Here is a 22,964-nt window from a genome sequence, read left to right on the forward strand (position 1 = left end):
ATTTTCAGTTTTTCCATGTCTGAAGTAATCTTTTTTTTATTTTCGTATTTCTTGACTTTCCAAATCGATTTTTCTCTTAAGTTTATTATTTTTCCACTTTGCTTTTTTAGTTTTTAGATTTCTTAATTTTCCAATTTTTTGTTTCAGTTATGGGATTTTTCAGTATTTGGATTTCTCGACTTTTGGATTTTTGGACTTCCCGATTTTTTGATTTTTCAATTTTTTGGTTTTTGGATGTTCAATTTTTCACTTTTTCGTTAAACTTTAGATTTTTCAATTTTTCGACTATTTTATACTTCGATTTCTCAATTTTTCAACTTTTCAATGTTTTAATTTTTAAATTGTTAAAATTCCAGGTTTTTCGATTTCTCGAGTTTTCAATTCTTCTATACATATTTCAATTTTCTGGATTTTTAAATTTTCAATTTTCCAATTTTTCTTTAAAATTTGTCGATTTCTCTATTTATGGAATTCAGATTTTCGGTTATTTAATTTCTCGATTCATCAATTTTTCAATTTTTAACTTTTCTTCTCGACCTTCGATTCTTCGATTTCTCGATCAACTGTTTTTTCGATTTCTCGTTTATTGAATTTTTCCATGTATAGATTTTTAGATTTCTCGGTTTTTCGATTTTTTACTTTTGGGCTTTTCAATTTTTTGATATTTTAAATTTCTATTTTTAAGTTTCTACATTTTTCGATTTCTCGATTTTTCAGTTCTTCTATATTTTATCTTTTCAATTTTTCTTATTTTTTAATTTTTCGATACTTTAGTTTTGAGATATTTCGGTATTTTGATTCTACGACTTTTCGATTTTTGACTTCTGGATTTCGGTTTCTCAGTTTTTCGATTTTTTCGAATTTTCTGGTCCTCGATTTCTCGATGTCTCAGTTTTTGAATTTTTCGAAGTTTCGATTTGTCGATTTGTACTTTTCGGCTTTTTGATTTTTATATGTCTCGATTTTTGAATTATCCGATTTTTCAAATGTCCAATTTTTTAAATTTTAGATTTTTGAATTTTTATGTTTAGATTTCTCCATTTTTCAATTTTACAATATTTTAATTTTTCAAATTTGGACGTTTCTAAATTTTCAGTTTTCCGATTTCTCAATTAATCTATTTTTTGATTTTCCCATTTCTCGACTTCCCAAAGTTTCGATCTTTCAAATCTTCAATTTTTCAGGTTTTTGTTTTTCAATTTTTCGACTTTGCTGTTTTGACTTTTCGATTTTTCAATTTTTCCATTTATTAATTTCCCAATTTGTGAATATTTCGTTCAATTTTGTGATTTTTCAGTTTTTAGATCCTTCGATTTTTCTATTTTTCGTTATTTGAGTTTTGGGATTTTTTGGTATTTCGACTTTTCGAGTTCTGGATTTCTCGACTTTTTTCTTTTTGGATTTTCAATTTTTCGACTATTTTATACTCCGATGTTTCAATCTTTCAACGTTTCGATATTTTAATTTTTCAGTTTTTAAAATTTTAGGTTTTTCGATTTCTCGAGTTTTCAGTTCTTCCATATTTCAATTTTCGGAAAAATTTAAAATTTCGGCTTTCCAATATTTAGATTTTTCTCAATTATATCCGATGATTCAGTTTCGAACTTTTCATTTTTAAAATTTTATTTTTTTGATTTTTTCATGTTTAGAGATCTCGATTTTACAATTTTTCAATATTTGAATTTTTAAATTTTAGATTTTACGATTTCTCGATTTTTCAGTTTTTAGGCTTTCGTCAGACAAAACTAGAGACGCTTTAGCAAAGATATTTATTTTTTACGTTCATAACAATATAGCGAAACATTGCACTAGGTTACACTAGAATACAAAATAAACATAGACTGTAGTGGGATATTTACATTCATACAAGACTATAAAAAGAAATAAAATTTCAATAAAAAATATAGGTAAATCCACGATAAAATTTAAACCCATGAATTAAACTTTCATAGCAGGTACCTCATAAAACGAATTGTATCTCGTGTATCTTCTACCTTTAAGTTGTTGGATACTCTCAACGGGTGATGTTCGTTTCGAGAAAAAGTCGACTAGAGGCTGTGCGTTGAGCACAGACGCTAGAAATTGCTCCACTGTGATGTACCATTGAATCTCGGTTTTTGGGGTCAGGGGATTCCCGTTTTTATCAGGCGACTGCAACTATAAAAAAATGTAACTACGGCTAGACTGACGGTGAAGACTAACCCCATCTACGGTTCCTGGGTTGTAGGCAGCCGCCGCTGACACCAAACTATCATCCGATTCGTCCCGATTGATAAAGAACTGTTTCCCGACATCCCCTAGCTCTAACAACAACGTTCCAACGTTGGCAATCGCATGATACGTCTCCTACAAGCAAAAAAATTTTATGTGTATCAATCAAGGTATCAACAAACCTGTACCTGGTCTTCCGGTTCCGTCTGAAAAATATCGTACACCGTCTTCCACAACGTAATGAAGTGGTGCTGCGTCATTTTCGGTACCGCTTTTAAATTAATTTTGCTATCTTTCGACTGAACCAAATTGCGAAGATTGGTCAAACTCTTGATTTCCCAGTTCATCTCCCCCGCTCCGTTATTACTAGCAAACGAGTTATCCATAGAAGATTGAGATTCAAACGACTTCCTAAAATCAAGACAGCAGCGACTCATTTGACAAGTCCTTCACATTTCACCCCGATGTCGTACAACAATCTCAAAATTCTCGTGAAAAACGACAAAGTTAAAGTTTTAGCCCGAACGGTACTTCGGTTTCGAAACTCGAAGTATGCAAATCATTTGCCAAAGTTATCGGCGATTCAGACTTGGAGGTACCTTAACAAATTTGGTAAGGAACACAGACATTAGGGGCGTCAGGTTTAAACACACCCGAGGACCTCTACCGTGGGAATGCAAAGACAAATTCGCTGATAAACCCCAGAAGAAATTCAGAAAGGCGGAAGTCGAGACTGTGGTAGAAAAAGAGTGTCCGGATAAGTGCGCTGTGTTACAGAAACCCAAGCGCAACACGTACGAGTGGGTGGTCGACGACGACGCCAAACCGTGCAAACCCTTCAAGATTAAAGCCGTTATTGAGAAAAGCGTGTGCGAAATGCGGAGATTCAAGGAGTGTTTGCACAAGTGCGGCGACCCGGCGCTCTGCCAAAACCTAGTACCCGACTGCAGCAAAATCACCAAAATATACCCCATGATGGAAGCCATCGAAAAAGGGTCGATACCTGGCTGTGCCCGGCCTCTAGAAACCAAGAAACAAGCGAGCTAAACGTCAAAAAATCAACAAAATTTTCGTAGAATGAGCATCCTTCTGAGGCGCGGCAACAAGAACGTTACATGTAAGGGTCCCCACACGTGAGGGTTTAATTGTGTCTTTTAAGGGGCTGTCAGATATTTCTACTACCGGAGGGTTCAAGAAGGATGCGAGTGTCCCGAGCCTGAAAAGTACCCCATTGTAGAGGAAAAAAAGTGCGGCTGCAGTTTCACAACCTGGAAACCGAAATCAAGGAAAGTGCTTGAGTGCGAAACGCGGAGAGCAACTAGGAGGAGGAAGGAATCAAGACGCTGTTACGCCGGAATGCAAGTTAAAAAACCTCCACCGGATTGTGATCCTGCTGAAACAGACCCGTTCAAGGGGAAATGTTGCCGCCAACAGAAAAAACCCAAAGAACAGGTAGGAATCAAGTTGTTGTCACACTTTATAACTACGTTTTTCAAAAGCAGCAGCCGCCGGAACTTTTCGAAAAAAAAATGCCTGCTGCCGACTGGGACGTCGACTGCTAAATCATGAAAAACACCGGAACAAAGAATAAAGTAAAGTAACTGAGTGAGTGTTTTATTGTTGTACTTACTGCCACGTGTATGACGTGGTGGGCGTCGACGGTTCCTCCGAGTGTAAACTCAAGGAATCTACATTGTTGACACTTTGTTCCACGCTGTCAAAGAAGTCGGTGGCTTCGGACGCTATTTCAGCGCCGTGTTCGTTTTTGACGGGCGATTCGATGTCCGACATACACAAAAGCGGTGGCAGGTGTATGGTGTATAGCAGTTTCAGTCTTTGAGCCGGATCTGCCGTCGACGTTAAACCTATAGCGGCCACTAGTTCTCGAAAATTGAGGTATCCGTCGTGATTGGTATCTAACAACTGTAAAAACCGTGTATTTTTTTACCATCTGTACTGGGTGTCTGGAAAATGGCGGATTAACTCTTCAGTACGTTATACTGTCAAGATAAGACTGATTTTGGCAGATGACATACATTCTAAGAAAATAAAGGGTGGGTGAGCGGGGCTAGTAATTGCTAAAATAAGACCGACTTTGGCAAATGCAGGGTCCGTAGCGCATATGCATCAAAATAATATGAAAATATGCAATACAATCGTTGAATTTTAATAATAATGAAAAAACTTTCAGAGTTTAAAAAATATATTTGTAGTCACTGCTACACGTGTTTCGGTACACAGTACCGTCTTCAGCAGTCTTGTAGCAGTGACTACAAATATATTTTTTAAACTCTGAAAGTTTTTTCATTATTATTAAAATTAATATGGAGTTTAAACACGTATCAGCCTCATCAATACAAACAATCGTTGAAAATATGAAAATTTTATAAAAGGTAGAGCTGAGTTTTATGAAGAGATTTTATGAAAAGTAATAGGGTCGTTAGCTTTTTTAGCTATTTATAAAAATAATATTTTGCAATATAACTTTGAAACTGCACAATCGATTGCTCTGAAATTTTGTAAATATTTTAAGGTTATCATAATCATGATAAATCGTTAAGCGAATAAATCCTATCCAAAATGTGCAAAATATCGTGAGTCTATACTTGTGCTTTATCACTGCATTAAAAGTTTTTAAATTTCTTACACATGGTGACTCATAAAAATTCATGAATGAGTCAATTTATTTTATTGATTAAATCGGGAACAGCTCACTCCGTTTTCCCAAAAATTTGAGAACACAATACTGTTACATACACATTTTTATTTTAACTTGCAAGGGTTATCATAAAAAAATAAAATTCGCAAAATTTTTCGAAAAATCTGGATTCATATTTACCTTTAACCAATTTACGAGATGTTTTTTCGTTTTCTTTTATTTTCAATTTTTCCTTTTTCAAAGTTTTCGTTTTTGCAACGTTAAGATCCGGTTTATGGAAAGCGAATTAAAAGATAATCGCGATTAATTTTAATTGAGGTCCGTTGCTATACAACAAGCATATTTTAACCAATCACGGGCTAATATTCTACACTTTAAGCCCATGTTAAATTAATCGAGGATTCAATATTTAATTCGCTTTCCATAAATCGACTTTAATATTATCAATTTTTCAATTTCACGCTTGCAAATTATCCAGTTTATCGTTTCTTGAATTTTTCGTTTCGAAATTTTTCAATTTTGCAAATTTTCGATATTATAATTTTTCATTTTTCGCGTCCTCAGTTTCTCAATTTTTAATGTTTTGATTTTTCAGTTTTTTGTTTCCTCAGTTTTCAAGTACTTTATTTTTATTATTCATTTTCCCGATTTTTTAATTTTCATTTTCGTCATTTTATTCACAATTTTTCGTTTCATTTCCTTAATTTTTTCAATGTTTCTTCCGATTTTTTTCGTTCATTTCATTCTTCAAATTTTTCATTTTTCAATTCTTCGATTTTTCAATTTTCAAATTTTTTAATTTTGCAATTTCTCAATTATCTGATTTTCCGATTTTTTATTTCCAGTATTTGAATTTACAATATTTCGTTTTTTCGATTTTGTAGTTATCCTACACCTGATTCACATTATGCTTTGTTAATTTGACAGATTTGATTGCCTTTTTTTTAATAACAAGAAACTTAAAACATGTTGAAAATGGTAAATTTTTGTGGAGAAATATCTATTTTGCAATTAGGCTCCGCTCCTCAATCTAACAACGAATGAAAAATTCATCACAATTGAGATCGGGGCGGGTGGGCGGGGCTTATATTCTGCCCTTTTTTTACTCGTAGTCGTCTTCTTGTTTAATCTTTGTTTTTTCATAGAGAGTTTTATTTCAATAACCGGATGATGGTTAACACGATTTCAGTTTCTTATTGAAAAAAAAAAAGTCTTCGTATATTAATAATATAATACTCCACCCCTCAGTCTAACAGCGAATGAAAAATTCATCACAATTGAGATCGGGGCAGGTGGGTGGGGCTTAATCTTTGTTTTTTGCTTTACTATATAGAGTTTTCTTTCAACAACAGGATAGTGAACTGTTTTCAGTTTCTTGTTAGGAAAAAAGACTTCGTATATTAAGAAAAAATGGACAAAATATAAGCCCCGCCCACCCACCCCTTCTCAATTGTGATGAATGTTTCATTCAATCTTTATCGTTGTAAAAGACGTCGTATATTAAGAAAAAGTGGACAATATATAAGCCCCGCCCACCCACCCCATCCCAATTGTGATAAATTTTTTATTCATCGTGAGCTGATTTCTCTAAAAAAAATTTACCATATGAAATATGTTTTAAAGAGTAGAATTTTCTAGAGAAATTTTGATGTTACAATTATTAAACTCCGCCCCTCCGTCTAACCACGAATGAAAAATTCATCACAATCGAGATTGGGGCGGGTGGGTGGGGTTTAATCTTTGTTTTTTGTTTTTAATATATAGAGTTTTCTTTTAACGACAGGATAGTTAACATGTTTTCAGTTTCTTGTTGGGAAAAAAGACTTCGTACATTAAGAAAACAATGGGCAAAATATAAGCCCCGCCCACCCACGCCTTCTCAATTGTGATGAATGTTTTATTCATCGTGAGCTGATTTCTCTAAAAAAAAAATACCATATGAAATATGTTTTTAAAAGAGTAGAATTTTCTAGAGATTTTGATGTTACAATTATTAAACTCCTCCCCTCGGTCTAACAACGAATGAAAAATTCATCACAATTGAGACAGAGGCGGGTGGGTGGGGTTTAATCTTTGTCCTTTTTTTAATACATAGTTTTCTTTCAACAACAGAATAATTAATACGTTTTCAATTTCTTGTTGGGATAAAAGACTTCGTACATTAAGAAAAAATGGACAAAATATAAACCCCGCCCACCCACCCCTTCCCAATTGTGATGAATTTTTTATTCATCGTGAGCTGATTTCTCTAAAAAAAAATTACCATATCAAATATGTTTTTAAAAGGATAGAATTTTCTAGAGAAATTTTGATGTTACAATTATTAAACTCCGTCCATGGGTCTAACAACGAATGAAAAATTCATCGCAACTGAGATCGGGGGGGGGGGGGGGTTAATCTTCGTTTTTTGTTTTTAATATATAGAGTTTTCTTTCAACAACAGGATAGTTAACTGTTTTCAGTTTTTTGTTGGGAAAAAAGGACTTCGTATATTAAGAAAAAATGGGCAAAATATAAGCCCCGCCCACCCACCCCTTCCCAATTGTGATGAATTTTTTATTCATCGTGAGCTGATTTCTCTAAAAAAATTACCACATGAAATATGTTTTTAAAAGGGTAGAATTTTCTAGAGAAATTTTGATGTTACAATTATTAAACTCCGCCCCTCAGTCTAACAACGAATGAAAAATTCATCGCAATTGAGATCGGGGCAGGTGGGTGGGGCTTAATCTTTGTTTTTTGCTTTACTATATAGAGTTTTCTTTCAACAACAGGATCGTGAACTGTTTTCAGTTTCTTGTTAGGAAAAAAGACTTCGTATATTAAGAAAAAATGGACAAAATATAAGCCCCGCCCACCCACCCCTTCTCAATTGTGATGAATGTTTCATTCAATCTTTATCGTTGTAAAAGACGTCGTATATTAAGAAAAAGTGGACAATATATAAGCCCCGCCCACCCACCCCTTCTCAATTGTGATGAATGTTTCATTCAATCTTTATGTTTGTTTTTTTTTAATATATAGAGTTTTCTTTTAACAACAGGATAATAAACATATTTTCAGTTTCTTGTTGAGAAAAAAGACTTCGTATATCAAGAAAATGTGGACAAAATATATGTCCCGCCCACCCACCCCTTCCTAATTGTGATGAATTTTTTATTCATCGTGAGCTCATTTCTGAACAAGAAATTACCATATGAAACATATTTTTAAAAGGTAGAATTTGCTAGAGAAATTTTGATGTTACAATTAAACTCCGTCCCTCAGTCTAATTAGGAACCCATCACAATTGAGATCGGGGCGGGTGGGTGGGGCTTAATCTTTGTTTCTTTTTCTTATGTACTAGTTTTCTTTCAACAATTTTTTGGCACAAAGAACAAGAGATATAATAAAAAATATAGTGTCTATATATTATTCAATAATTTTCGACTGCTTTAATGTAACCCACGTAGAATAACTTTTTTTTCTCAAAAAACTGAAAAATGTAAAAATTAAAAATTCAAAACTCGTGAAATTTCAAATCGGAAAATTGCAAAATCTAAAAATGGCGAAACGAAAAATTGAAAAAAATGTAATTGAAAAAACAAAAAATTATAAAATCAGAGCACTGAAAAATTAATTTTTGCAGTTTTGTCATTCAATTACAATTATGTTTTAAGTGTTGTGTTATTGAAAGAAAACTCTATATATTAAGAAAAAGAAGACAATTATTAAGCCCCGCCCACCCACCCCTGTCTCTGTTGTGATGAATATTTCATTTGTCAGCTCGAAGGACAGAACTTAATTTCAAAATCCATATTTCCTTACAAGAATTTACCATTTTTAATATATTTTACGTTTCTTGTTACGAAAAGATGACTACGTATTAAAAAAAAAACAAAGGTATAAGCCACGCCCTCCGCCTCCATTTTAATTGTGACGATTTTTTTTATTAGTCGCGAGCCGGAGCAGCAAGAAATTACATGTTTTAAGTATCATGTTGCTGAAAAAAAAACGTATATATCAAGAAAACAAGCCCATGATTAAGCCCCATCCACCAGCCCCTATCTAAATCGTGATCAATTTTTTCAAAAAATTACCATTTTAACCTTTTATTATTTAAGCCCCGCCCACCCATCGTACTCAGTAGCCATAATTTTCGGTTTATTTTTCGTAATATACATTTATAAATTTCTTTCAACAACATTTTGTGCAGAGAAATATGAATTTTGCAATTAAGCTCCGCCTCCCCTATCACGACGAATAAAATAATTAAATGCGTATTTTATGAAAGGTTAGGCAAAATTTGAAAAAATATGAAGCCAAGTACGAAATATGAACATTTTCGTAAAATATGAAGCGACGGACCCTGCAAATCACATACTTTGGAAAAAAGAGAGGGTGGGTGGGCGGGGCTAGTACTTGATCAGATAAGAGTGACTTTGGCAAACGTATTTTTTACTATTTTTCCCAGACTCACTTGATTGTTAAGAGCGTACCGAAGAGTTAATCCGCCATTTTCCAGACACCGGGTATAGTTATACTTACTGAAAATATTCGTGCGGCTAATGATTCGGTATTCTCCCCCTTACCCCACGGTGACAACGCAGCAAAAAGTATCTTAAAATAGTCAAAGTCAACTTTGTAGGCCTCGTATGGTTGCAACGATGGGTCATGTCTTTCAGGTATGTGTTTCTTCTGACTTAGAATTTCTTCCCTGACTAAACTCAAAAGTTCCTAGAATGACCACCTACTATCACACACACATGACGAAAATTCGAGTACCCACCTGTAACTCTTGTTGGGTGAAGTAGCCATCACCTATCACACACCTGATGACGTTCCTCTCCGACGTATCTTCCAAATCTTGAACGACCTTAAGCCTGTGTTTCAGGCGCAGTCGTTCGATCTGCCCCGTCGTCAAAAACCCGTACTTCACGTACGCTTCATAAACTAACGTTTGCACGGAAATACTCTACAACCACACTGTGAGAAAACAACAACCCTTCAGCCACAACTAACCCTTTTTTGTTCATCGTAGTTCTTATTCCTAATAGCACCCCGACCTTCGTCGTTGTAAACCCCCATCAAATAATCCGCCAACAACTGCATCGCTTCGCCTTCGTCTCTACAAGCCAGCAATTTCTCCTGATTCCACTCCAACAACATCAACGCAACTTGAAAAATAACTTTAGCACCATCGTAAAAGAAACAATCCATCACATTAACAGCACTTTCGTAAGGCATAACGCATAAATATATCGTCAGGAACCACGACAATGAGATCATGTTGGTCATTCCTAACTGGTTCAACTTATCGTGTAAACTCGGTAAGTGTTCGGCGGTTAGATCGTCTAGGATTCCTTGGTCCACGACAGCCCCGACCACTCTAGTGTTGTAGTAGTCGGGTAGGAGATTTTCGCACAGGGTAGCGAGCAACCAAAAGGCTTCTTCTTCCGAGCAGTAGATTAAAAGGACGGATGCGACTATGTTCATAGCTTGACAGTAACCTATGCTCGGGTTGTGTAGGGCGTAGGCGCACAAAACGCGACGCAGGGCGTCGATGCCCACCGAGTTCTGGAAAGCGGGATGCTCGGGAAGGGAACGGTGAAGATCGCGCTCGATTTCGTCGTTCGCGGTGGAGCGCTGAAGAAGCGCTTTGTCCACCAGGGACCGGTAATAACCGGGATGACTTAGTTTTTCGTTAGCTGCACCTTCAACCACAATCACTGTCATCAAAACACGATCCTTCAACCCAAAATTCCCGTCTTACCTGAAAACGACATCCAAATATCCATCCGGAGATAGTCAGGGATTCCCTGAAGAACCAGCTTCGCCACTTCGGTAGTCCTATACATAGACACCCCTCTTCCATATGTGTTAAAATGCAGCTCCCACTCCTTCCCTTTGAACTGCTGCTTCTTATGTACCTCGGGAATCGGACTCAACGGGAACACTGTCATCAACGCCGGTTGACACTTCCACGGCGTCACCTCCACAACCCCCGGTGCATCCCCCGAACTCCCGCTTTTCGTGCTCAACGAATCGCAGCTGTTCGGGGTCTGGGTTTTGGCGAGCAGTTCGCACAACTTTTCCACGAGAAAATCCCTGTCCAGAATTTGGGCGAAAATAAAATTGGTTTTGTTGATTTCGTTTCGGGTCGTTACTATGATTGCCTTGTCCAGACTCTGACTGGACGCGTTGTTTTCGATCTTTTCGGCGAGTTTGACGTCACGTAAAGGTATGACTAGGCTGACTTGTGACTTCACCTGAATACAACTGAATTAGTGTGTGTTTTGTTACCGTAATGGACAACGCACCCTACTTTCGAAACAGATATAATTTTGCGACAAAAATAGGCGACCTGCGACGTGTTTTTTGTTATACGGGGTCATTAAAGTGCAATCGATTGATCCGTCGAGTTTCTCGACGGAGGGTAGCCGAAACATGAGTTTGTAAGCGTCGGATTGTGCGCGCGCATCCAGGTCTCGTTTGAGAAAAGACGCCTTTTTTGGAACGTTTTTGCTTAAAATATTCATATTATTTTGATTTTTTTGCTCAAAAAAACTTACCTTAGTTTGTGTAAGAGTTCTTTGTCCTCACTGAAGCTTCTTTTATCATCGATTAATCTATGGCAATGTGTTACACGTATCATTACACACAAAAAAAATAATAACAACGTACCTTTTCATGGCCAGGTCGACTAATTGTTCCATCAGTTTAAACGTCTCGTTTTTCGTAAGGAACATACTAAAATGGTACTCTTTTTCTCTAGTTGCTATTTTTATGGAATCGGGAAATACGATACTGTTTTTCTTACTTAATTCGATTACATCTGACCATCTTATGCATACTTTGGTGTCTAAACCTAAGATGAAAGCGTAGAAGCAACAATAATGCACAGATAGATACATCCATCCCTGCCTAGGAAGCTTACCCTTCCAATAGCTACAAAGTATGGACATTTTTGAAACTGAAATACTCGAAAATCGGAAACCACGTACCTACATGAGTAATAGTTGACGAGTTTTTCGTCTTTAGATAGGCCAAAAAGACGAATGAATTTGTCCGACGTGACTTTAAAAGATTTCGAGTCTTCATCTGCAAGAAAAAATCTGGCTCTTGTAAAAATTCCTATAATTAAAACGATAAAACTGAACAATAAGAATGTTAATGTGGAAAAGTAAATTTTATTGCCGCCAAGAACTAATTAAGTTAAACATGATTTAATTAGGTCAATGTTCGTTTTAACAAAACACAATTAAGATAAGGAAAGCGAAGTTCATTATTACGCTAACTGGTCATTTTGTGAGATTGCAAAAATAAGCCAGGATTATTAAATTTCTTTGTACATAAATGAAATACGTTGCGAACTTTCCTGTACGCAATGAATACGCATAATTAAATTTCTGGTAAAAGCACTGTGTATGACATTACTACAGGAAAATATGAAACCCAACAGTCTGTCATCAGAGCTTAAATAACATGGTCACATTGCAGTCACTTTTTACTTACTTCCTTATAATTTTTAGAAAAATTTATCGTTTCTTGAATTTTTCGTTTTGAAAATTTTCGATTTTTCAATTTTTGTTTCCTCAATTTTCAAGTTCTTTATTTTTATTTTTCATTTTCCCGATTTTTTAATCATCATTTTCTTGATTTTATTCACAATTTTTCGTTGCGTTTCCTTTATTTTTTCACGACTTCGTGTATTAAGAAAAAATGATCAAAATATAAGCCCCGCCCACCCACCCCTTCTCAATTGTGACGAATTTTTTATTGTAACTATACAGGGTGTCCCAGAATTCGCGCCATTCCCGTGAATGACATGTTCCCTGTCCCGAACTGTGCCGTAATTCGCAAAAAGAATTGTCCAGGCTTTAACCGTGTGAGAACTGGAAGGCGATTAAGTTGACCAATAGAGAGGCTACTTTTATATCCGAAGGTTTCTTGTTCAAAGTTACCTATGCCAAAAACAAAAAATCGGGTAATACTAAAGTTGAATGAATTTTTTCCGAATCCCCCTCCGTCAACAAAAGGAAACAGAAGTGTGGTTATAAATTTAATCATTTTGACAATTGTTTGTCATAAACTGTCACGAAGTTCATCACTGACCTGAAGAGACGCTTCTGCGCCAAAGATGACTGATTAATGTACACAGAGACGTCAAGGTTTACTTTAAGGCAAGTAGCATGGGACAGAAGTTATTTCTGCTGCCATTCTAGTTAAATTGTGTTTAACTGGGCTGTACATTTCATAAGAGAAGCTGTTTCATTTCATCGTAGGCAAATAATACATTTATTACTATTCTACATAGTGTAGATACCGAAGAGCAGGTATTAGAAGTCATTTTCTTAGAGCCTCGGGAATAATGTGTTGTTCTTTTTAACGAAAATTAGTACATTTTTAGAATTCACTATGCAGCATATCCCTGATATTAAGTTTATCGTTATTTCTAAAAAAGAGTACCACACGTCCATTCAAAGAACGTTATTAAGTTTACTAAAACATAAATATCGCTTTTGATTAATCGGTGCTTATGATTTTCAATAAACAGTATCAATTTTTACTGAACAGCTTTGTTGCTGATACCTAATCTAAGCAACGAAAAAACAGACGAGACTCCACTTCTCTGGTGTATTGAGATCATAGGTATCTGCTGTGGTGTCAATCATGTGGGGGAGATAATGAAAACAGAGACTTATTCAAGAATAATATTGATGTTGCATATGATTTAAAACAGTTTCTTTAAAGTTGTGCTGAAACCATATATTCCGCCGTACCTTCAAAGGAACGTCTTCCAACAACGTCGGAAGCTCTAGTCGTAGAAACTTAGCATATACCTCCCCATTAAGGTAATCAGGTAACACAAACGGCCCCACCGAAATAAACAGGAACGGAGTTTAGTGATAATTTTATCAGATGCATTAAAATTTGTACCACACTAGTACCAATGATTCCAGCCCATAGATTAATAGTAAATCGCTCCTGATATGCTCTCACCCTAGTGAGATGTGAATTTTCGTGTGCCCAGAAATGCCAATTGTGTGCATTAAACATTTCTTCTCGGGAAAATGAACATTCGTCGGTGAAAAGAATGCGCCGTGAAAAATCAGGATTTAGTTCATTTTGTCGCAGTAACCATTGAGCAAAATGTACTCGTTGCGGGTAGTCGGCTGGTCGCAGATGCTGCACCCTCGTGTAATGGTAAGGATGCAGTCTTCTCTCTTGTAGGATACGATGAGTGGTCGATCTTGAGCATCCACTCATTTGCGCTACGCAGCGGACATTTCTCCTAGGATCCGCTTCCATGTTTTCTAACACTTGCTCTTCAGCACCTACACGTACATTCCGTGGAAGCCCAGCACGGCCTTTCCGACTAGGCTGAAAAGATCCATCTTCTCTTTAGTACACTTAATAACGTTCTTTGAATGGACATGTGGTACTCTTTTTTAGAAATAACGATAAACTTAATATCAGGGATATGATGCATAGTGAATTCTGAAAATGTACTAATTTTCGTTAAAAAGAACAACACATTATTCACGGGGCTCTAAGAATATGACTTCTAATACCTGCTCTTCGGTATCCACACTATGTAGAATAGTAATAAATGTATTATTTGCCTACGATGAAATGAAACAGCTTCTCTTATGACATGTACAGCCCAGTTAAACACAATTTAACTAGAATGGCCGCAGAAATAACTTCTGTCCCATGCTACTGGCCTTAAAGTAAACCTTGACGTCTCTGTGTACATTAATCAGTCATCTTTGGCGCAGAAGCGTCTCTTCAGGTCAGTGATGAACTTCGTGACAGTTTATGACAAACAATTGTCAAAATGATTAAATTTATAACCACACTTCTGTTTCCTTTTATTGACGGAGGGGGATTCGGAAAAAATTCATTCAACTTTAGTATTACCCAATTTTTTGTTCTTGGCATAGGTAACTTTGAACATAGAAACGTTCGGATATAAAAGCAGCCTCTCTATTGGTCAACTTAATCGCCTTCCAGTTCTCACACGGTTAAAGCCTGGACAATTCTTTTTGCGAATTACGGCACAGTTCGGGACAGGGAACATGTCATTCATGGGAATGGCGCGAATTCTGGGACACCCTGTATTAATAATAAAAATAGAATAGTAATAATAACTCAGTTATACAGAATGAATGACGTTAAAATGTATAAAACAAAAAATTTTATATCAAAAATACCTTGGAACTGGCATGTGGTGCACGTGAAGCGAGCGCAGCGAGCTGTTTCAAAATACATACAAAAAATATTTTGCCCCAATTGTTACAAATTTTATTTTAGATTAAAAATTTTTTAGATACAAAAAACCTCCAACGTGTTGAAAATGATTTAAACGGAACTTTCCTTGCTTCCAAAGCACAATCAATCCAGCGTCTTAAATACGTAAACATAAAATTTTCCGTCTTTGATTTAATCGCTAAAATAAATTCTAAGAAATAAAAGTATGTTAGTTGATCAGGAAATAAAATAAAATTTGATTTTGCAAAATTTTATTTATGATCAACCCTTATGGCAAATAAAAAAAAATAAAAAATATAGATTATACAAATCCCAGTGAACAAAAATCGCGGGATTGGAACCCTCACCGGGCAGAGCACAATTCGAGAATCAATATAAACCGAAAAGATTAAAATCCAATAATATGTATTTGAAAAAAGGGAAAAAATCTAATATCGTTAAATTCATAGAGTGAAAGTTAATTTGAGGTCGCTTTCCACCTCTTGAAAGTGTGAACTTTGTCATTACGAGACTGATGGGTTACGACGTGTTTCGACTTTATTAATTAATGTCATCTTCAGGTTTTATTTTACAAGCTACTAACATGGATATTAAAAATTCATGAAAATACAATAAATAAAATTGTTAATAAAAAAGCTCGATATTTCTACGCCATTTTGTAGGCGTAATTTTTCTGAAAATTGAAAGTGAAAGTTTTAAAAATTACAAATCAAAAATTGAAAAATCTAAAAATTGAAACACTTTTTCGAAAAAGAAAAATTTGTAATAATTAAATTTTATTAAAAAAGAAAGTAATCTGAGATTCTATTATTTTTCAATATAAAATCCATCTTCCGTTCTAGCCAATAAGAATGAATGATTAAAACGAATCAGAGGGGGTGGGTGGGCGGGGCCACTGTTTTCTTTGTTTTAAATTTTAGATCGCATTTTACAGTCTTAACATAGCAAGTAGTAGCCCCGCCCACCCGCCCTCTATTTCCTTAGAGGATATAACATTTGCCAAATTTAGTCTCCACTAAGCAAATACTAAGCCCGCCCACCCGCCCCCTATTTGCTTAGAGGGTACGTCATTTGGCAAAATCTTGTTCTAGTAAGTAAATGAAAATTTGCAAATCGAAAAATTGAAGAAATAAAAAACTAAAAAATCGGAAAACTGAAAAATTAAAAACTGAAAATTCGAACAGTTTCATATCGTAAAATTAGAGAAAAAAAATTGAAAAATCGCAAATCAAAAAACTGAAGAAACAAATAATTGAAATTGAAAAAACAAAATTTCCAAAGTCGCAACATTGATATAGTTTCCCCCGTTCTAATTCGGTTTTATGATGTGTAAAAGTTAACTTCCTTAACAGTGGTAACCATGCCGTTACCATTCTATGGTATAATGCTTAAATCCTTATTTATAACTGTCCCATCACCGGCAGTAGTAATCTATTGTTAAGGAAGTTACTTTTTATACAATGGGGTACAATCATAAAAGCAAATTAAGACTGGGGAAATTATAAATCGAAAAACTAAAAATTAAGGAAATAAAAAACCGAAACGAAAAATTGCTAATCTAAAATTTGAAGAAATGACAGAAAGAAGAATCGAAAACTGAAAAGTCGTGTAAACGAAAAACTTTTAAAATTCAATTAATGTATTTGAAAAATTGAAAAATTCTAAAATGGTAAAATTCATAACGTGAAAATTTTAAAAATCATTATTACATATTAGGACTTATTTTAAATGAAAACTAAAACAATTCCAAATGAAAAATTGAAAAATCTAAAAATTGAAACATTTTTTCCTAAAAAAAAATTGTAATTAAATTTTATTAAAAAAGAATGGAATCTTATATTCTATTATTTTTCAATATAAAATCCAACTTTCGTTCTTCTCAGTTTTTAATTTGTCATTTTCAATTTTTCGTTTCCTCAATTTTTCAAGTTCTTGATTTTTATTTTTCATTTTCCCGCTTTTTTTAATTTTCATTTTCTCGATTTTATGTCACAAATTTTCATTTTTTCAATTCCTTTATTCTTTATTGTTTCTTTCGATTTTTCAATTTTTCGTTTCTTCAATTTTTCGTTTCCACAATTTTTCATGTTCCCGATTTTTATTTTCCAGTGTGGCGAATTTTTAATTTTTATTTTCTCGATTTATATCACAATTGTCCGTTTCTTCATTTCCTTTATTTTCTGTGTTTTTTTTTTTCGATTTTACAATTTTTCATTTGTTCAATTTTTCAAGTTTTCAGGCTTTGTATTTTCAGTTAAATTTTTAAATTTTTCACTTTGCAGTTTTTGCATTTCCAGTCTTCCGATTTTCCAATTTCTTTAATTTTAAATATTTCTATTTCATAATACATATTTCTTTTTTTTTTATTTTTCACTTTTCGGTTCTTAAGATTTTTCAAGTTGACATTTTGTAATTTTTCGTTCCTTCAATTTTTCGGTTTGCTTTTCAATTTGGCAATTTTTCAATATTACAGATTTTCATTTTTCGATTTTTCAGTTTCTCAATTTTTCATTTTTCCCTTTTCCAATTTTTTGTTTCCGATTTTTATTTTTCATTTTCCCGATTTTTTAATTTTCACTTTTTCGATTTTATATCACAATTTTCCTTTTTTTGATTTCCGTTATTTTTTGTTGTTTCTTTCGATTTCATAATTTTTCCTTTATTAAATTTTTCAAATTTTCAGGTTTTTAGCAATTTTTCTTCAAATTTTCAAGTTTGATTTTCACTTTGTGCATTTTTTAAGTTTTTATTATACACTTTTTCGTTTTTTTATTTTTGATTTTTCGATTTTACAATTTGTCGACTTTCAAATTTTCCAATTTTTCAATATTACAATTTCTCATTTTTCCATTTTTCACATTCTCGATTTTCAATTGTGCCCTTTTTCAATTTTCCGTCCCCTCAATTTTTCAACTCCCCGATTTTTATTTTGCATTTTCCTGATTTTGTATTCTTCATTTTCTCGATTTTATATCACAATTTTTTGTTTTTTCATTTCCTTAATTTTTGTTGTTTCTTTCGATTTTCGAATTTTTCGTTTATTCAATTTTTCAAATTTTCAGGCCAATCGATTCCAATTCGTCGATTTTCCAATTTTTAAATTTTTCAGTTTGCAGTTTTTGGGTTTCCACCCCTTTTTTACTTTTTAGATTTCTCAAATTTTCGATAGTTTTATACTTCGATTTCTTAATTTATTTTTTTCTATTTCTCGATGTTTCGATTTTTCAATTTTTTTAAATTCTGGAGTTTCGATTTGTCGATTTTTCAGTTTTTCAATTTTTAAGTTTTAGATTTTCGAATTTTTCTTTTTTGATTCTTTGATGTTTGGATTTCTCCATTTTTCATTTTGCGATATTTCAATTGTTCAATGTTTTAAATTTTAGATTTTTCGATTTCTGGATTTTTTGATTTTCCAGTTCTTCAGTATTTCTATTTCACAATCTTTCAAATTTTGACGTTGCTAAATTTTCAGTTTTCCGATTTTTCGATTAATATATATATTTTTTTATTTTACCGTTTCTCGAATTTGCAGTTTCGATTTTTCAGTTCTTCCATTCTTCAGTTTTTCGTTTTTTAAACTTTGTTTTTTTTTTCAATTTTCGACTTTTATATATATTTCGATTTGTGAATTTTTCGAGTTTTCAATTTTTTGAAAACTTGATTAATCGAGATTCCGATGTTTCGATGTTTTGATTGTCTCAGTTTTTGAATTTTTCGATGTTTCGATTTTTCGATTTACCGGTTTTTCGATTTTTGAATTTTCCGAGTTATCAATTTTCCAATTTTTAAAATTTTCAAGTTTTGACGTTTCTCAATTAATCTATTTTTTGGTTTTTTATGCTCAACTGTTGTGTGACAATTCTGAGTGATACCACCTTAAGAAAAAAAATGAGCAAAATATAAGCCCCGCCCACCCACCCCTTCTCAATTGTGATGAATTTTTATTCATCGTGAGCTCATCTCTCTACAAGAAATTACCATATGAAATTACCGTAGAATAACTTGTACTTTCTCGTTTTTCTCGAAAAAGTGAAAAATGTAAAAATTAAAAAATTCAAAATTCAAAACTCGTGAAATTTCAAATCGAAAAAATGCTAAATCTAAAAACTGAAACGTCCGACAGTTGGAAATTCGGAAAAGAAAAACTGGAAATATTGGAAAAAGTTCGGTAATCTTTTTTATAAGCAAATGTTGTTACGATTGTACATCACAAAAAATAAAAAACTGACTTTAATTAAACTTTCTTGTCAATAAAACCTCGCTGTTGCTATGCCTACTTCAAGGAAATATAATTGACAGATCTGTTTCATTATCTGAACGAATAATAACTAGAGTCTGCTAAATATAGTGAAATCTCATAAAAATACCAAATCCGTTGCACTGCTAACAAAACGTAAACATAACATTGAAATTACTGTTTATTTATTTACTTTTTGCGCCATCATTGCATGACAGGTGTTTTATTTTTATTTGAAACGTTTCAATATTATTATGTTTAAAACGATAATAATAATGCAAATATTTACCGAACATTAACACTAGAGAGATAAGTATCTTTGTTACATTGATACCACATACAGGCAGACGTTAATACTGTTGAAAAATAAACAGCACAATTTTGAAACAACGCAGACTTCTGAGCCCTAGCTGATAAGCCCGATGTACTTGAAAATTAAATTGAAGCATATTTGGATGAATCACTATATGTTCAAGTTAATTTCTTCTAACTCTTTTATCTAATCAAGTAATTACAACAAATATCGCAGCGTTATTTTTATCCATCTCATCAACCTAACCAAATGGAAATTTCGTAATATGCTTACAAATATGACGCACAAATCAAATAACGTACCTTCAACGTCCACTTCTTGGCGTGTAGCAATCACAGATTCAATTTTACAAGAGACAAAGTCCGTTATCTCTTCCTCATTATCAAAACAATGCAAGGTCGCAGAAACGTTATTAAACAACCATTCCCAATCCTTCAGGATTTCTTGTCTTGTCATCGAGCATGCTATTACTGAAACGCCTACTTAGTGCTACCACAAGAACAACCCCCTCACTTACAGTAATAAACTTCAGACGAAGGAGTCTGGTGCAAAATCCTATAAGGTGCAGGCTTGGTGTCAAAAATACTATCGATGGTGCCGACAAGAAGCGATGACAAGCCCTTGGAGCCCCCATGTCCCTTTCGATGTTGCAGTAAGAAGTAAATTGATGTTTCTTCAGTTTCCCTTGATTAAAAAACAAACCACTAGAACTAAAATCGTCGCAATGGGTTTACTTACCAAAAAGGGCTAGCTAAAAGGACTTCTTGGGGTTTGATAAACATGTTAAATCATGAGAACGCTACTCACACACATTTTAACGTCGTGTCAAACTGTAACATGATTTGTGTGGTTATCGGCGGATTTTGATTCAGAGGCACGCATTTCAGTTCCTGACTATTTCAATTCGTGTATTTAACTCTGATAAGAGCGTATACACAGATAAAACGCTTCGCTTCCTACAAAAACAGACAAGGACTGATTTGACAGCTGTTAAATGTCAACAAATTGACGCAGCGACATCTGGTTTTCGACGTGGTAACGATAAGTTGGCGCTGTTTTGCATAGAGGTCGCAGTCGTCAGTCACTTTGTTTGAAAAAGATGGCTTCTTGAAGCGGTTTCTTTTTTAAATTTTTGAATGTTTGGGACTGAAGTGAAGTGTTTATTTTGGTTGCAGATGAACAATGGGTTTCAGGAGGTGTAGTTGGACATATGGTCGAAGATAGGGCGTCGAGTGTTGCTTCCGGAAAATTATCAGTCATCCATCATGCTGTGCGATGGATCTATCGAGGTAAACGATAAATAATCGTGTCATGGTAGTGTTCAACCATTTGGTAGACCAATCCTTGTTGTGTAAAGTACAATTTATTGCATAGAAACTTCTAAAACGCATTTATGTTTTCCAAAAAAATAATCAAGAGCTCAGACTTGACAAGTATGACACATGCAAAGCCGACTTCGCGCTTATTTTTTTGGAAAGAAAACTTTCGTTTTTAAGGTGACGATGACGTTTCATTTCCCAGGCACTGGTGGACCTATAATTATAGTCATAATAACAGTAATAACCTTTATTTCAAACAGGTATTTTTCCACCAATTTCAGAGAAAATTACGTAAAATACTCGTGGAGTGTCGCCTAATGTCGACTATCATCGGAAACGGAAGACACGCATGCGTATTGCTCATGTCCCAAGATTACTTTTACTTCTTGGATGTTTTTTATGAATAAAAAGTATTCTGCAGAGTGTTTTATTTTAGTAGCTTTTATCCACCTAGTGTGTAAAGTACGATTTTACGTTTGATTTTCCATTTATACAGGGATAATCCATCCAAGTACCAGCGGAAATTGGACCTTATGTGTTTGCCATATTTATGGCGTTATGAATTTATTCCTGTTCACCTGTTCCATTGTTAAAGATAGTTTCTCGACGTTTAAATCAACAAAATTCATTGCTATTCGTCTCAAAAACAGATTAAGTATTATAACTACAAGGGCTTACATTTTGCCCTTTTTTCCTAATATGTATAGTGTAGTTTTATTTTCGCAACAAGAAAGGTAAAACATGTTTAAAATGCTAAATTTTTGTAACAAACTATCGATTTTGCAGTTAGGCTCCGCCCCTCGGTCTGACAACGAATGAAAAATTCATTACAATTGAGATAGGGCGGGTGGGCGGGGCTTCTCTTTTGGTTTTCTCCTTTAATTAATACATTTAGTTTTTGTTTTGTATAACGCGATTATTTAAGAACATATTTCACAAGGCAAAATATAAACCCCGCCCACCCACCCCGTCTCAATTGTGATGATTTTTCTATTCTTAGAAACCTAAAACACGTTTAAAATGATTAAAATTTTTGTAAGGAAATATGTATTTTGCGATTACACTCTGCTCCTCGGTCTGACAACGAATGAAAAATTCATCACAATTGAGATGGGGCGGTTGGGGGGGGTTCAATCATTGTTTTTTTTTTAATATATGGAGTTTTCTGTAAACAACAGGATAGTCAACATTTTTAAGTTTTTTGTTGGGAAAAAAAAATTGTATATTAAGAAAAAACGGACAAAATATAAGCCCCGCCCACCCACCCTTTCTCAATTGTGATGAATTTTTTACTCATCGTGAGCTGAAGCGTGGAGTTTAGTAGCAAAATCATCATTTCTCTACAAGAAATTACCATATGAAATATTTTTTTAAAAGGATAGAATTTTCTAGAGAAATTTTGAACACGATTAATTAAGAACATTCTTCGCATAGTAATTCCTCGGTTTACGACGAATAAAAAAAATCATCAAAATTGAGATAGGGTGGGTGGGCGGGGCTTATATTTTGCCTTTTCTTCTTAATATACATGTCCATCTTTTCACAACAAAAAACTTAAAAGTGGTTAAAATGGTACATTTTTGCAAGGAAATATCAATATTGCAATTGAGGCGGAACCTAAATGCAAAATCGATATTTCCATATCGAAATTTTCCATTTTAAACATGTTTTATGTTCCATGTTGGGAAAAAAGTGTACACATATTAAAACAAAAAGGCAAAATATAAGCCCCCCCCCCCCCACCCGCCCTGTCTCAATTGTGATTATTTTTTTTTATTCGCCGTTAAGCAAGGGGCGGAGCTTAACTGCAAGATACTTATTTCTTTACAAGAAATTAAAAACATGTTTTTGTGTATCGTGTTGTTCAAAAAATACCCCGCCCACCCACCCCATCTCGATTCTGATGATTTTTTTATTCTTATAAATTTAAAACACGTTCAAAATGGTAAACTTTTGTAAGAAAATATGGAT

At 34.1% G+C, this 22,964-nt stretch overlaps 2 protein-coding genes across 6 annotated transcripts; one reads left to right on the forward strand and one right to left on the reverse strand.

The window, feature by feature from the left end:
- Positions 1-1,750: 1,750 nt before the first annotated feature.
- On the reverse strand, positions 1,751-20,673 carry LOC135136778 (TBC1 domain family member 9). The gene is made up of 15 exons (XM_064066214.1): positions 20,413-20,673; positions 20,192-20,358; positions 19,977-20,144; positions 11,854-11,983; positions 11,534-11,797; positions 11,422-11,478; positions 11,170-11,374; positions 10,623-11,118; positions 9,872-10,563; positions 9,639-9,824; positions 9,398-9,586; positions 3,842-4,134; positions 2,400-2,622; positions 2,203-2,346; positions 1,751-2,157 (listed from the first exon to the last, which is right to left on the reverse strand). The coding sequence occupies exons 1-15, from the start codon at positions 20,454-20,456 to the stop codon at positions 1,939-1,941; spliced, it is 3,477 nt and encodes a 1,158-aa protein (XP_063922284.1). The 5' UTR covers positions 20,457-20,673; the 3' UTR covers positions 1,751-1,938.
- Positions 2,630-21,377, forward strand: LOC135136794 (uncharacterized). Of its 5 annotated transcripts, none has more exons than XR_010281756.1 (5): positions 2,630-3,328; positions 3,371-3,663; positions 3,714-3,816; positions 20,850-20,963; positions 21,275-21,377. XR_010281756.1 is itself a non-coding variant. In XM_064066230.1 (3 exons), the coding sequence occupies exons 1-3, from the start codon at positions 3,289-3,291 to the stop codon at positions 3,771-3,773; spliced, it is 393 nt and encodes a 130-aa protein (XP_063922300.1). In that variant the 5' UTR covers positions 2,630-3,288; the 3' UTR covers positions 3,774-3,817. The 5 variants fall into 4 exon arrangements, 1 of the variants encoding a protein (XP_063922300.1); XR_010281755.1 differs by having other exon boundaries at positions 3,381-3,663; XR_010281753.1 differs by having other exon boundaries at positions 21,275-21,375.
- Positions 21,378-22,964: the final 1,587 nt, after the last annotated feature.

Source organism: Zophobas morio, unplaced genomic scaffold, assembly GCF_036711695.1.
Source record: "Zophobas morio isolate AGI-343-1 ecotype UQ-CSIRO unplaced genomic scaffold, CSIRO_AGI_Zmor_V1 ptg000004l, whole genome shotgun sequence".
Taxonomy (NCBI): domain Eukaryota; kingdom Metazoa; phylum Arthropoda; class Insecta; order Coleoptera; family Tenebrionidae; genus Zophobas; species Zophobas morio.